Consider the following 13,993-nt stretch of genomic DNA (forward strand, 5'->3'; position numbering starts at 1 on the left):
GGGCCAGGGTAAGTCATGGCAAGAGCGAGGGCATGTTCTTGGGAACTGGGCTGACCGATCCTTTGTCCCCTTCATCGTCAGGTCAGACTGCCTGAAAGTGCTGGGGATATGGTTCAGAGGCACCAGGGCATGCGTTAGAAACTGGAAGGAGCGAATGGCTATGGTGAAAAGAAAACTGGGCATGTTCTCCATGGTGGGTAAGAACCTGGTCATCAGGTGTGAGGCACTCTCGCTGTTGCAGGTCTGCCCCATTCCAGACTCCTGCGCGATGGCGATCACCCAAGCCATCTTTCGCTTTATCTGGAGGTCGAAAATGGATCGTGTTCGCAAGGACACGATGTTCAAGCCTCTAGATAAAGGCGGAAAAAACATTCCCAACATTGCCCTCATCCTGATGGCCACCTTTGTGTGTGGCTGCATCAAGCTGTGCGTACACCCAAGGTACCAAACACCAAGTGTCACTATGTGCTGAAGTTCTACCTGTCCCCGGTGTTGCGAAGGATGGGTCTGGCCACGCTGCCGCAGAACGCTCCAAGTAGTTGGACTGTGCCATACCACCTGTCCCTGGCAGGCAGTGGTCAGCACGTAACGTCCTAGAGACCCTGAAGGAAAAGGAGACGGTGGATCCTGTCAGATGGTTCCCCAAGCAGACTGTCAAAGTCATTTGGCAGAATACCTCATTGCCAGAACTTTCCAACAAGCACTAAGATGTAGCTTAGGCGGTGGTGAGAAAGGCCCTCCCTGTCAGATCCTTCCTACGTCAGGAATCTCACCCCCTCTGCACGTTGCCCTCGAGGTGCCTGTGGTGGGGACGAGACCGTTGTTCACATCCTTGTGTAATGTGCATTTGCAAAGAAGGTCTGGAGAGAGATGCAGTGGTTTCTGTCGAGGTTCATCCCGAGCAGTTCTGTGACACAGGACTCTATGCTCTACGGGCTGTTCCCAGGAACACACACCAAGACAAACATCAATTGCAGCTGGAGGGTCATCAACTTGATGAAAGACACTCTTTGGTCTGCCAGTGCAAAGAGTTGTCCCTGACCGAGCGTTGCAGACTGGCACATTCCAAGGTCCAGCACTATGTGCTGAGGGATACACTAAAGCTTGAGGCAGCCGCTGCAATGACGCAATGGAGACAGGTCACTGTCTAAGACCTTGCTGCCACAATGCACTAAGGGGCTGGGAATTGTATAGATCCCTCAGGCTGTATGACTCACAAGGAATGTATGCAGTGAATACTAAATGTATCATAATTGTTTTGAAGCACCTCAGAGTGCAACATGATGTATGTAGATAACTTGAATACCATAAGACATAGGAGCAGAAATTAGGCCATTCAGCCCATCGAGTCTGCTCCGCCATTCAATCAGGGCTGATAAGTTTCTCAACCCCATTCTCCCACCTTCTCCCCATAACCTTTGATCCCCTTACCAATCAAGAACCTATCTATCTCAGTCTTAAATACACTCAATGGCCTCCACAGCCTTCTGTGGCAATGAATTCCATAGATTCACCACTCTCTGGCTAAAGAAGTTTCTCCTCATCTCTGTTCTAAAAGGTCTTCCCTTTATTCTGAGGCTGTGCCCTCGGGTCCTAGTCTCTCCTACTAATGGAAACATCTTCCCCACGTCCACAGTATCCAGGCCTTTCAGTATTCTGTAAGTTTCAATCAGATCTCCCCTCATCCTTCTAAACTCCATCGAGTATAGACCCAGAGTCCTCAAACGTTCCTCATATGTTAAGCCTTTCATTCCTGGGATCATTCTCGTGAACCTCCTCTGGAACTTCTCCAGGGCCAGCACATCCTTCCTGAGATACGGGGCCCAAAATTGCTCACAATATTCTAAATGTGGTCTGACCAGAGCCTTATAAAGCCTCAGCAGCACATCCCTGCTTTTATATTCTAGTCTTCTCGAAATAAATGCCAACATTGCATTTGCCTTCCTAACTACCGACTCAACCTGCAAGTTAACCTTAAGAGAATCCTGGACTAGGACTCCCAAGTCCCTTTGCACTCCAGATTTATGAATTCTCTCCCCATTTAGAAAATAGTCTATGCCTCTATTCTTCCTACCAAAGTGCATGACCTCACACTCGCCCACGTTGTATTCCATCTGCTACTTCTTTGCCCATTCTCCTAACCTGTCCAAATCCTTCTGCAGCCTCCCTGCCTCCTTAATACTACCTGTCCCTCTACCTATCTTTGTATCATCTGCAAACTTAGCCAGGATGCCCTCAGTTCCTTCATCTGGATCATTAATGTATAAAGTGAAAAGTTGTGGTCCCAACACTGACCCCTGCGGAACTCCACTAGTCACCGGCCGCCATCCTGAGAAGGACCCCCTTATCCCCGCTCTCTGCTTCCTGCCAGACAGCCAATCTTCTATCCATGCTAGTATCTTGCCTCTAACACCATGGGCTCTTATCTTAGTGAGCAGCCTCCTTTGTGGCACCTTATCAAAGGCCTTCTGGAAGTCCAAGTAGATAACATCCATTGGCTCTCCTTTGTCTAACCTACTCGTTAGGTTAGACAATACCATTGCACTGTCTGACTGTCTGTAATGACCATATTGAAATGACTGTAATATTCATTGACTGTATTGAAGCACTTCGTGATCCATGTGGAAAAGCCGAATATGATTGCACTTTTTGCGATGGCCGTTTAGAAATGTTTTGTAATGTTCTTTCAGATATTTTATGAATAAAGTATATTTTTCCAAAAATTTTTTTTTTAGAGAAACCCAGTGTGATATTTTACTGGCTCCCCGGTGGCAGGTTAAGAACTATAAGCAGGAGGGGCTAGTAAAATGCCGGGACCCGCATTGGGACAGCTCGGGCACTTTAGCCAATTAAAGTCTGAACTGAGGGCCATCTTCCGGGGCAGTCTCATCACAGCGCTGCTCTTTGCTAGACATTGACTGGTGCACTTGCTGTTTTAATTTCAGATTTCCACCATCGGAGCCAGGTGGGGGGAGGGGGGTGGGGGGCCCAGCAAGAGGGGGTCGGCAGTGGCAATGGCAGCCCCATGGCCCCGCCGTGCCACCGCTGGCGGGGTTCTCCTTTGAACGCTGGGGTCAGCCTGCTTGGCCCCCGCAGAAGAATTAAGTGTTTTCCTCCCCTGTGAAAGCGCCTTAAGGTCGAGGAGGCCTTTCATTATCCTTACTGACCACGGGAAGATTGCTGCTGCAGTACCACTGCCTGCCAGCCTGTGTGGCCTCAGGAGCTGCGTATGGTCCTGATGTCAGGACTGAACCTTCTGAGAAAATTTTAGACACACACACAAGGTATCACATAATGGGACTTAGCTATGATATGCTTCATGCTCAAATTGAATATTGACAGTCACTGCACAGGTTCAACATGAACCAACTTTCCTCTCTGGTACTAACTGATGTACAGATGTACTTATTGCCTTGTCATTTCTTCTTAATTAAAGACCCTGCCTTACAAATGAGAGGGAGCAAATCACAGGTTTAGCTATTTATTTTAATCAGTCTTCTGACATCAGAAAACACAAAAAATTTTTGAACTTATGATTGAACTGGACAGGACACTGCAAAACTGACTACTGTCAACCCACCAGTTAGTGTGAGACACCAGAGTTTTTATTTTGAGTCACAACTGATGCAGTACTGAGTGAGCCTTGGTCAGACCCCATATGGAATACTGCATTCAGGTTTTGGGCACTGCAGCTCAGTTATTGGTCTCAGTTGGGGCGCTGTGCAGATTTATCAGAATGATTACCGGGGCTAAAAGGGTTAAATTATGAGGACAGATTGTCTAACTTGGCTGTTTTCCTGAAGTTTAGAAGATTAAGGTGTGGTCTAATCAAGATGTTTAAAATGATTAAAAGAGTTGATAAGGTAGATGGAGAAATTGTTTTCTCCGGCAAGTGAATCCAGAAGAATGAGGCACGATCTTAAAATGAGAGCTAGGCCATTCAAGAGTAAAATCAGGAAGCCTATTTTCACACCTAGCTAATATGAATCTGGAACTCTGCCCTCCAGAGTTGTGGATGCTGAGCCAAATTAAATTTTCAGGAATGAGATCAACTAAAATTTTATTAAGTAAGGGTATGAAGGGATCTGTTTGAAAGTCAGATAAATGAGATTGAGGTACAGATCAGCTATTACCTAAGCAGGCTCTAAAGATTGAATTGAATTGGAATTCAGGAATCAAGAAACAACAGTTGAAGAGAATACCACACGTGATTGAGATAGATCAGGGTGTGATGATTACATTTAAAAGCCAGTGGACAAAAGCAGGAGGAAGACATCACCGGATTGAAAGGTGGAAATCTGAAATTAAAACAGGGAGTGCACCAGTCAATGTCTAGCAAAGAGCAGCGTTGTTTATCAGAACATTCCCCAGCGGTTCCCAGCTGGTTCGAGTCCAATCAAAGGGTAAATAACTTGTTTTGTAGCTCAGCATTGCCCAAGTGAGGCAATAACCACCTCTTTGCCTCACCCGCCACCTCTCTGCCTTACCCTTCACCCCTCTGCCTCACCCCACCTCTCTGCCTCAACCCCCCTCTCAACCCCACACTCCACCTTTCAGCCCCACCTCCCCTCTCTGCCCCACCCCCACCTCTCCCTCTCTGCCTCAGTCCCCCTTTCAACCTCACCCTCCACCTCTCAGCCCCACCTCCCACCCCACTCCCCACCTCTCTCTCTCTGCCCCACCCCCTACCTCTCTCTCTCTGCCTCACCCCCAGCTCTCAACCCCACACTCCACCCCTCTGCCTCACCCCAATCTCTCTCCTCCACACTCCACCTCTCTGCCTCACCCCACCTAAATACCTCACCTCTGCCCCTCTTGCTGGCTGCCTGTCTGGATTAAGGGGCAGTTGGAAATTTGGTATTTGGATAGAACTTTTCTATATGAATGTTTAATATGTTCTGAGCAAATCGTGCAGTAGTCTCACATCTCTCTTTCCTACCCCCTCTCTACCCTCTCTCTCTCTCTCTTTCTTCCATATCTATTTCTCCCTCTCCCCTGCTCTGGCTGCCTTTTTCCCCCTTCCTCTCTCCACTTCTCCATCCCTTACATCTCTGTCTTTAACGCTATCATTCTCTCCCTATCTATCCATCTCTCTACCCTTCTTTCCTCACTGTGTGTCTCTCTCTCCTCACCTTGCTTCTCTCCCTCACAAACCCCCTCTCCTTCTCTCCTCTGTCCCTTTTTATCTTGTTCACTCTCTTTCTCCCTATTTATTTTCCTCACTCTCCCTGTCTGTTTTTGTCTCCTCTCTTTCCACTCCCCCTTTACCCTCTCCCCCTCTCTCCACTACCCCTTTACCCTCTCCCCCTCTCTCCACTCCCCTTTTACCCTCTCCCCCTCTCTTCACTCATTTTCTTTCATATCTCTCCTATCTCTTCTTCCATCTCCTCTTTCTCCTTTTTCCTCTATCTCCTATACTCTGCCTCTTCCTTCACTCTTTCCCTCTATCTGTTTCTCTCCTCTCCCTCTCTCATTATCTCTCTCTGCAGGCCTGTGCCACTGCAGCAATGCATCCTGTCTACTATGTGCACTCAGAAGGGAGGATTGTAGCTGAATGGAGACCGACACGAGGCTGGTAGAACAAGTGGATCACATGAGGAAATTTTACTTTCTGTTTCTCTCCCCTCCTCTGCTGAAAGTGCAGTCAATTGCAGCCGGATTGTGATTCTTCAAAAAGTGCCCAGGGTGACGGTCAACAGTCCTATTGTACCATGGATGGCATCACAGCCAATAACTGGGAATGTGCTGTGCAGGTTATTCACAAATTATCTCTTAAGATACCCTGTGTATGTAGCTGCGGGGAAAAGAATTTAAAGGTACCACACACTGAAATGGACAGGCTGCACACAATGAAAAAAAAATTAGAGGGGCCACTGATCACAGCTGAATCCCATCCTGTTCTCTCCCAGCATAAGCCATTGGATTGACTCAGGACAGAATCGGGTTTGGCTGTGAGGCTGTCCTTGGTCAAGTAGTTTCTGACACTCACACACAGTGAATGATCTCTTGGGAAAGTTGCCTGTGGGGTAAACTGCTCTAACGAGAGGCAGGAGAATACTGGAGCTGAGATCCTAATGCAAATTTTCTTACAAACTGGACATCAATGAAATCCTAACCATCACAGAATCACAAAGTGCAGAAGAGGCCTTTCGGCCCATCGAGTCTGCACCGACACGTGAGAAACACCTGACCTACCTATCTAATTCCATTTACCAGCACTTGGCCCATAGCCTTGAATGTTATGACGTGCCAAGTGCTCATCCAGGTACTTTTTAAAGGATGTGAGGCAACCCGTCTCCACCACCCTCCCGGGCAGCGCATTCCAGACCGTCACCACCGTCTGGGTAAAAACATTTTTCCTCACATCCCCCCTAAACCTCCTGCCCCTCACCTTGAACTTATGTCCCCTCGTGACTGACCCTTCAACTAAAGGGAACAGCTGCTCCCTATCCACCCTGTCCATGCCCCTCATAATCTTGTACACCTCGATCAGGTCGTCCCTCAGTCTTCTCTGTTTCAATAAAAACAACCCAAGTCTATACAACCTCTCTTCATAACTTAAATGTTTCATCCCAGGCAACATCCTGGTGAATCTCCTCTGCACCCCCTCCAGTGCAATCACATCCTTCTTATAATGTGGCGACCAGAACTGCACACAGTACTCCAGCTGAGGCCTCACCATGGTTCTATACAACTCCAACATGATCTCCCCACTTTTGTAATCTATGCCTCGATTGATAAAGGCATATACCTTTTTCACCACCCCACTAACATGCCCCTCCACCTTCAGAGATCTATGGACACACACGCCAAGGTCCCTTTGTTCCTCAGAACTTCCTAGTGTCATGCCGTTCATTGAATACTTCCTTGTTAAATTACTCCTTCCAAAGTGTATCACCTCACACTTTTCAGGGTTAAATTCCATCTGCCATTTATCTGCCCATTTGACCATCCCATCTATATCTTCCTGCAGCCCAAGACACTCAACCTCACTGTTAACCATCATTGCCAAACAATGTTCCCTGTAAGCTGTGAGGCAGTCCCTCGGGATCAAGGATGACTTGCTTCCGTTCTGGTTCAATGGGCTTTGAGATGGCTGATAAGTCCAATGTATGATCTGCAGACTCCGTCACATGCGGGGTAGGTGATCCTAAGACCATAAGAGCAGAAATTAGGCCATTCGGCCCATCGAGTCTGCTCCGCCATTCAATCAGGGCTGATAAGTTTCTCAACCCCATTCTCCCGCCTTCTCCCCATAACCTTTGATCCCCTTACCAATCAAGAACCTATCTATCTCGGTCTTAAATACACTTGCTTGAAGGGTTGAGTAGATGAGTTGTCTGCTCCCTCTGATGCCTCAACTTCATATCTGCATGTTCCTGACAAAGTTTCTTGAGATGTTTGATGCCTTCCCGAAGGAGCCTTCTCTATTTTGGTTAGTCGCAAACTAGGGTCTCCCATGATTCGGTGGGTATGTTTGACCTCTTCAGGGATGCTTTGAGGACACCCCTAAAGCATTTCTGTTGTCCCCTTGGGAATCTCCTGCCATAACTGAGTTCTGAGTACAGCGGTTGCTTCGGAAGTCTGGTGTCAGGCATACGAGCAACATGTCCCATCCACCAGAGCTGGTTTTGAGTGATTAGCGTCTCAAAGCTGGGCAAGTTGGCTTGGGAGAGAACACTGCTGATAGACTGCCTTTGTTGCCACCAGATTTACAGGATCTTACAAAGGCACTACTTTAGGAACTTCTCTAATGCACCTTTGAGGCACCTGCTGTCTCCGAATCATATAGGAGTGCGGGGATCACTGCTGCCTGGTAAACCATGGCCTTAGTCTCGCGTTTGAGATCTTGATCCTCAAATACTCTTTTCCTCAGTTGGCCAAAGGCTGAGCAGGCATTTCAGAGACAATGATGAATTTTGTCATCTATGTCTGCCATTGTTGAGACAAGGATGACAAGATACAGAAAATGGTTCACGTTTTCCGGGATCTCGCCGTTGATCTTAATCAACAGGGAGAGCTGGTTTGCTGTGGGAGCTAGTTGGAAGAGAACCATAGTTTTCTGAGTGTTTAGTGAAAGGCTTATTTTCTCACATACTTCGGAGGAGGAGTGGTCACTGACCTAGAGCTCTATTTCTGAATGAGCACACACAAATGTCATCTGCACACTGAAGCTCTCGACCAAAGGCTGAACTGGCACATTGAAGGCGACGATGACTTTCATTGTCTTTGCCTGCCTTTGTTGAGAGGAGCTCCCAAAATACAGAAAATGGTCCACATTTTCCAGGATCTCACCATTGATCTTAATCGACAGGTGGGGGAGGTGCTTTGCTGTGGAAGCTAGTTGGAAGAGGACCTTAGTTTTCTGGGCATTTAGTGAAAGTCTCATTTTCATATTGCACAACCACTCACAAGTTGTCCCCTTCAAGATTTTGTGCATGTGTAGCCTTGCAAAAAAGTTTAAAGGTATGGCACATTCAAATGTATAATTAAAACAGGTTAGAGGGGACATTGCTGCCAAGGTTGCATGCTGTATAGTCCTAAGCTGAATTAATGAAGTAATTCAGTGTTGGCCATCCTTTGCTTTCTGAGTGATTTCCTTCTACAATTATAGAACTTTACAGCACAGAATGAGGTCATTCAGCCCATTGCCTCAGTGTCAGCTCTAACTGAGCTTTCTGCTTACTCAAAGTCAACTGCCCTTTCCCTACACACTTTAAAAATTTTCTTCTTCAAATATTTTAAAAGCAATTATTCTTCTTCCACCTCTGTTTCTGGTAGGTCAGTCTATCCCAACAACATTCTCTTAACCTTTCCTTTTGTTCTTTTGCTGATGATCGTAAATATCTTCTGCATCTTTGACCAGAGAAATGTTTATTTTCCCAATTTACCTCAGAAAACCCTCTCATAATTTTAAACACCTCCATCAGATCTCCTAAAAGTATGGAATGATACAGCACATTTGGTCCATCGTATCTGTGCTGGCTCTTTACTAGAGCTATCCAATTAATCCCATTTTCCTATTCTCCCCTCACAGCTCTGTAAATTTTTGCTGCAAGTATTTAACCAATTCATTTTCATATGTTTCTATTCATTTGGCTTCTACCACCTTTTCAGGCAGTATGTTCCAGATCACAACAACTCACTAGGTAAAATAATGGTTCCTCATGCCACTTATCTCTGTCCTCTGGTTAATAAACTTTTTGCCACTGGAAACAGTTTCTCTCTATTACTCCATCAGAACCATTCATGATCTTGAAAATCAAACCTCCTCTTAACTTTCTCTGCTGTAAGGAAAGCAACCCAACTTCTCCAATATTTCCACATAATTGAAGTCCCTCGCCCCCTGTACCATCTAGTGAATCTCTTATGTACCCGCGCTAAGGCCTTGGCATCATTCTTAAAGTGTGGTGCCCAGAATTGGCCACAATACTCCAGTTGTGGCCAAACCTATGTTTTATAACGGTTTAGTATAACTGTCTTGCCTTTTGTATGTTAATACTCTGTTAATAAAACCAAGATTCCAATAAGCTTTTTAAAGCTTATTTATAAGCATCCCAACTTATCCTGCCACCTTCAACGATTTGTGTACATGTATATCCAGTTCTCTCTGTTCCTGCACCCCCTTAAAATTGTACCATTTAATTTATATTCCCTCCCCTCAGTCTTCCCACCAATAATTATCACTTCACACTTCTCTGCATTAGCTTTATTCTGTCCATTTCATCCATCAATGCCCCCCAATGTCTGTTACTACTGCCTTCATAATTTACTACATTTCTGAGTTTCAGGTCACCTGTAAGCTTTGAAATTATGCCCTGTATACCCAAGGCAAGGTCATTAATATATAATAAAAAGAGCAGTGGTACCAATACCAACCCCTAGGAAGCACCACTGTATACTTTCTCCAGTCTGAAAAACAACAGTTCACCACTTTCTGTCCCTTAACCAATTTCGTACCCAAATTGTCACAGTCCCTCTAATCCATAGGCTTTAATTTTGCTAGCAAATCTGATATGTGGTACTTTGTCAAACACCTTTTGAAAGTTCATATACACATCAGCTGCACAACCCTCATCAATCATCTACATCATCAAAGAACTCAATTCTCTTGACCCCACCCCACCCGTCCCCCCGCCCCATGTTTTAAAGGAGTCCCAGTTTCTAACCACATGTTATATTTTGATTCTTTAATACTCCTAGTAGATGGATACAGGTCTTGAGATTGTGAGCCCACTGGAAATGATGGATCCCCAGATTAATTTAATTAACTTAAACTTCGATTGAAAGATATAATTAAAACCTCTAATCTAATCAGGAAACGACATGCGATGTGTGGACAGAGCCTCCAACATATTGGGTAACAGTGACTGTAGCCCATATGTTCCCGTAGGAAGCTTGGGAGGACCAGGTGACTTTGGACCTATGGTTCCCAAAGCTTTCTATCAGTGGTGGTTTTCCTCACTTCATGGCTGGGTATGTTGTAGATTAATTAATAGAGATTGATTGCAGTTATTTGCCAACAAGTCCATTACCATGCGACTACCAGAATGGTAGAAGGTGAAGTAGATGGACCATGATATTTTTGTCATCTAACAGTTCCTTTGTTTCTATGCACTTTAATTCACATAGCTAAGACTGAAATTTGGATTAGTCTTAGCTATGATGGCCTGCACAGTTGGAGAGCCTATCCCAACACGCATGAACAATGATCTCTTGGGTGAGGTACTGGAGGGTGGACCAATCCCAGGAACAGAACACTTTCAGGAAAAGGCGAATGGGAAGCTGAGGGTATGCAATTGGATTGCATTGAAATGATTTGCGATGTTCAGCGTATATCCGACATATAGCGATTGATTACTTCAGTCTGCTGCTGTCACCTGTGGCTTCAAGACATTAGTGAATAGGCGTTGCTGCTGCGAGGGAGGTGGGGGGCGGGGGCTGAATTCAGGGTAATCACTGTTGGCTGATTGACATGTCATTGATTGAATTTATGGGCACATGTTCATTAAATTCAAATAAAAAAGAATTACAAACTTGATTTTGCCTTGCTGGTTTTGGTTCGTTGCTTGTTACAAGCTGCTGAAGTAAGAGATGTCACTATTAGATGGGAACCAATTTAATTTCTTTTCTTTCAGTTCCAGATCAGGTATAATAACAATGTAGCAGTTATATTACTGGACTAATCCAGAGTATAATGAGTTCGAATGTCACCATGGGTGCAGTTAAAAGAGAGGCAATGGTGTAGTGGTATTGTCGCTGGACTAGTAATCCAGAGACCGAGGGTAATACTCCGGGGTCCCGGGTCCGACTCCTGCCACGGCAGATGGTGGAATTTGAGTTCAATAAAAATCTGGAGTTAAAAAGCCTAATGATGACCATGAAACCATTGTCGATTGTTTTAAAAACCCATCTGGTTCACTAATGTCCTTTAGGAAAGGAAATCTGCTGTCCTTACCTGGTCTGGCCTACATGTGACTCCAGACCCACCCACAGGATTGTGAATGTGGTTGACTCTTAAATGCTCTCTGAACAAGGGCAATTCAGGATGGGCAATAAATGCTTGACTAGCTAGTGACACCCACATCTCATGAACAAATAAAAAAAAGTAAACAGTCACTGTCAGATGGTCCATTGAGAAGGAAACATGATGTCCTTACCCTGCTTGGACTATATGCGACGCTGAACCCACATAGTTGACTTGTAACTGCCCTCTGAAATGGCCTATCAAGCTACCCAGCTGTATCACCACCTTCCCAATTCAATAGGAGATGGAAAATAAATGATGGCCAGGCCAGGGACACCCACACCTAGAAACTGATTTCAAATAAAAGCTGCCTCTGAAGCTTAAGATGCCTCTTTCTTCCCAAACTCTTCCTTTCTCCCCAACCCCTTATCAAGTTCCAATTTGTTCAAGACTTGAATAGCATTTCCATATCTGGAGGATTTCTTTTGGTATCACACTGCTAAATGGCACACAAGGAAAATCTCACCTCTGTCTTCAAAAGGACAGAGACAAGTTGGTGGAGTGGGCAGATAGGTGGGAGATGAAGTTCAATGCAGAAAAGTGTAAGGTGATTCATTTTGGTAGAAAGAACATGGAGAAACAATGTGAAGCGAGGGATACAATTCTAAAGGGCATGCAGGAACAGAGGCACCTGGGTATACATGTGCATAAGGCGGCAGGACAGGTGGAGAGAGCAGATAATAAAACATACAGTATCCTGGGCTTTATTAATAGGGGCATAGAGTATAAGAGCAAGGACGTTATGCTGAACTTGTATAGGACACTAGTTAGATCTCAGCTGGAGTATTGTGTACAGTTCTGGGTGCCACACTTTAGGAAGGATGTGAATGCATTGGAGAGAGTGCAGAAGAGGTTTTCAAAAATGGTTCCAAGGATGAGAAACTTCAGTTATTAAGATAGATTGGAGAAGTTGGTACTGTTCTCCTTGGAGAAGAGAAGGCTAAGAGGCGATTTGATGGAGATGTTCAAAATCATGAGGCGGCTGGACAGAGTAGATAGGGAGAAACTGTTCCCACTCATAAAAGAATCAAGAACAAGCAGGCACAGATTCAAAGTGATTTGCAAAAGAAGCAAATGCGATATGAGAAAAAAAATTTCACACAGCGAGTGGTTTGGGTCTGGAATGCACTGCCTGGAAATGTGTGGAGGCAGGAGAAAAAAAATTTCACACAGCGAGTGGTTCGGGTCTGGAATGCACTGCCTGGAAATGTGTGGAGGCAGGTTCAATTGAGGCATTCAAAAGGCCATTAGATGATTATTTAAATAGAAACAATATGCAGGGTTATGGGGAAAAGGCAGGAGAATGACACTAAGTCATAATGCTCATTCGGTGAACCGGGGCAGACACAATGAGCCGAATGGCACTATAACAATTCTGTGATTCTGTATCTCTCACAGCTTTTTTAACTGTTTATTTTGTTGGTACTGTGATGACTGCTCCTCTGAATCTTTGTTCTCAAGCTTTGAATGCATCATTTCCCATTCTTGACCTTCTACTTCCTGTGTTGAAATAATCCCATATCTTTCATGTTTAGCTGTGGTTCAGTGGTAGCCTTTGAATCAGAAATTTGTGGTTTCCAGCCCCAATCCAGAGATTTGAGTTTATAATCTCGACCAACACTCCAGGGAATGCTGGTGGTTGGCTGGCGAAGGTCCATGAATCCTCCTACATTAACCCTGAAACCATGGCTATCAGCATGTCACAGCTGCTTCCACTGGCCATCCTGCAGTGAGGTTTCCTCTCCACAGCGGTGGCCTGGCAGCTATATAACCATTGTTTATTTTGTTAAAGATCTTCCCTCTTCGTAGGGCACCTAACCTTCCCCCTCCAACAGTGGCAGTGCCCAACTCTGGCAGTGGGGCTGCTTTCCTTTCAATTAAAGCTGCTGGTCCTCTGATTGGGTCTGCAGCCTCAGGAACCTGACTACTGTCCTTAATTGGACGGCAGACCTGGAAACAACAATTTAATTGGCCACCACTGGGAAGAGCCCGCAGGTGGATGTCCTGACAAGAAGACCCGGAAATAGTCCCAAATCATGCTCATATCCCATGAGGAGAAGATTCTGCCCCTTGTTGGCAGAGCATCTATATTACAACAGTGACGACATTTCAATCCCCTTTGGCTTTAGGACAACCTGAGGTTATGAAAGGTGTATATAACATAGATCATAGCACGTAAGTCAACCCTGCATATAAGATGACCCATGTTTTTGGATGACAAAATGCATATACTCTGCTTATAAATCAATCCCCTCCCCCATTTTCAGCTAATAAATGAACTATACTCGGATTAGTAGTTGGCCTCAATTTTTCTGCTCAGAAATAAATGTTTAGTGTTATACTCACCCGATAAGTTGGCTCATGGGATCGAGTAAGTGATACAGAGTGTGTAGCCAAGAAGATAGGCGCAGGAGTTTAAGACAGACCCACACAGAGCAGACTGTGCATGGTGACCAATGAACAGAA

At 45.2% G+C, this 13,993-nt stretch overlaps 1 protein-coding gene across 2 annotated transcripts in view; it reads left to right on the forward strand.

Annotated features, from left to right (window-relative positions):
* Positions 1–13,993, forward strand: part of LOC144679908 (D-serine dehydratase) — an 87,201-nt gene that overhangs the window by 53,580 nt on the left and 19,628 nt on the right. Inside the window, exon 8 of one of the 2 annotated variants that reach the window (XM_078540867.1) lies at positions 5,490–8,403. The exons of the other annotated variant lie outside the window; for it this stretch is intronic. Coding sequence (XP_078396993.1) covers positions 5,490–5,579 — 90 coding nt within the window. The 3' untranslated portion in view covers positions 5,580–8,403. Of the gene's footprint in view, positions 1–5,489; positions 8,404–13,993 lie in introns of those variants that run through there. 2 annotated transcript variants of the gene reach the window in all.

Source organism: Cetorhinus maximus, chromosome 4 (assembly GCF_964194155.1).
Source record: "Cetorhinus maximus chromosome 4, sCetMax3.hap1.1, whole genome shotgun sequence".
Classification (NCBI taxonomy): Eukaryota; Metazoa; Chordata; class Chondrichthyes; order Lamniformes; family Cetorhinidae; genus Cetorhinus; species Cetorhinus maximus.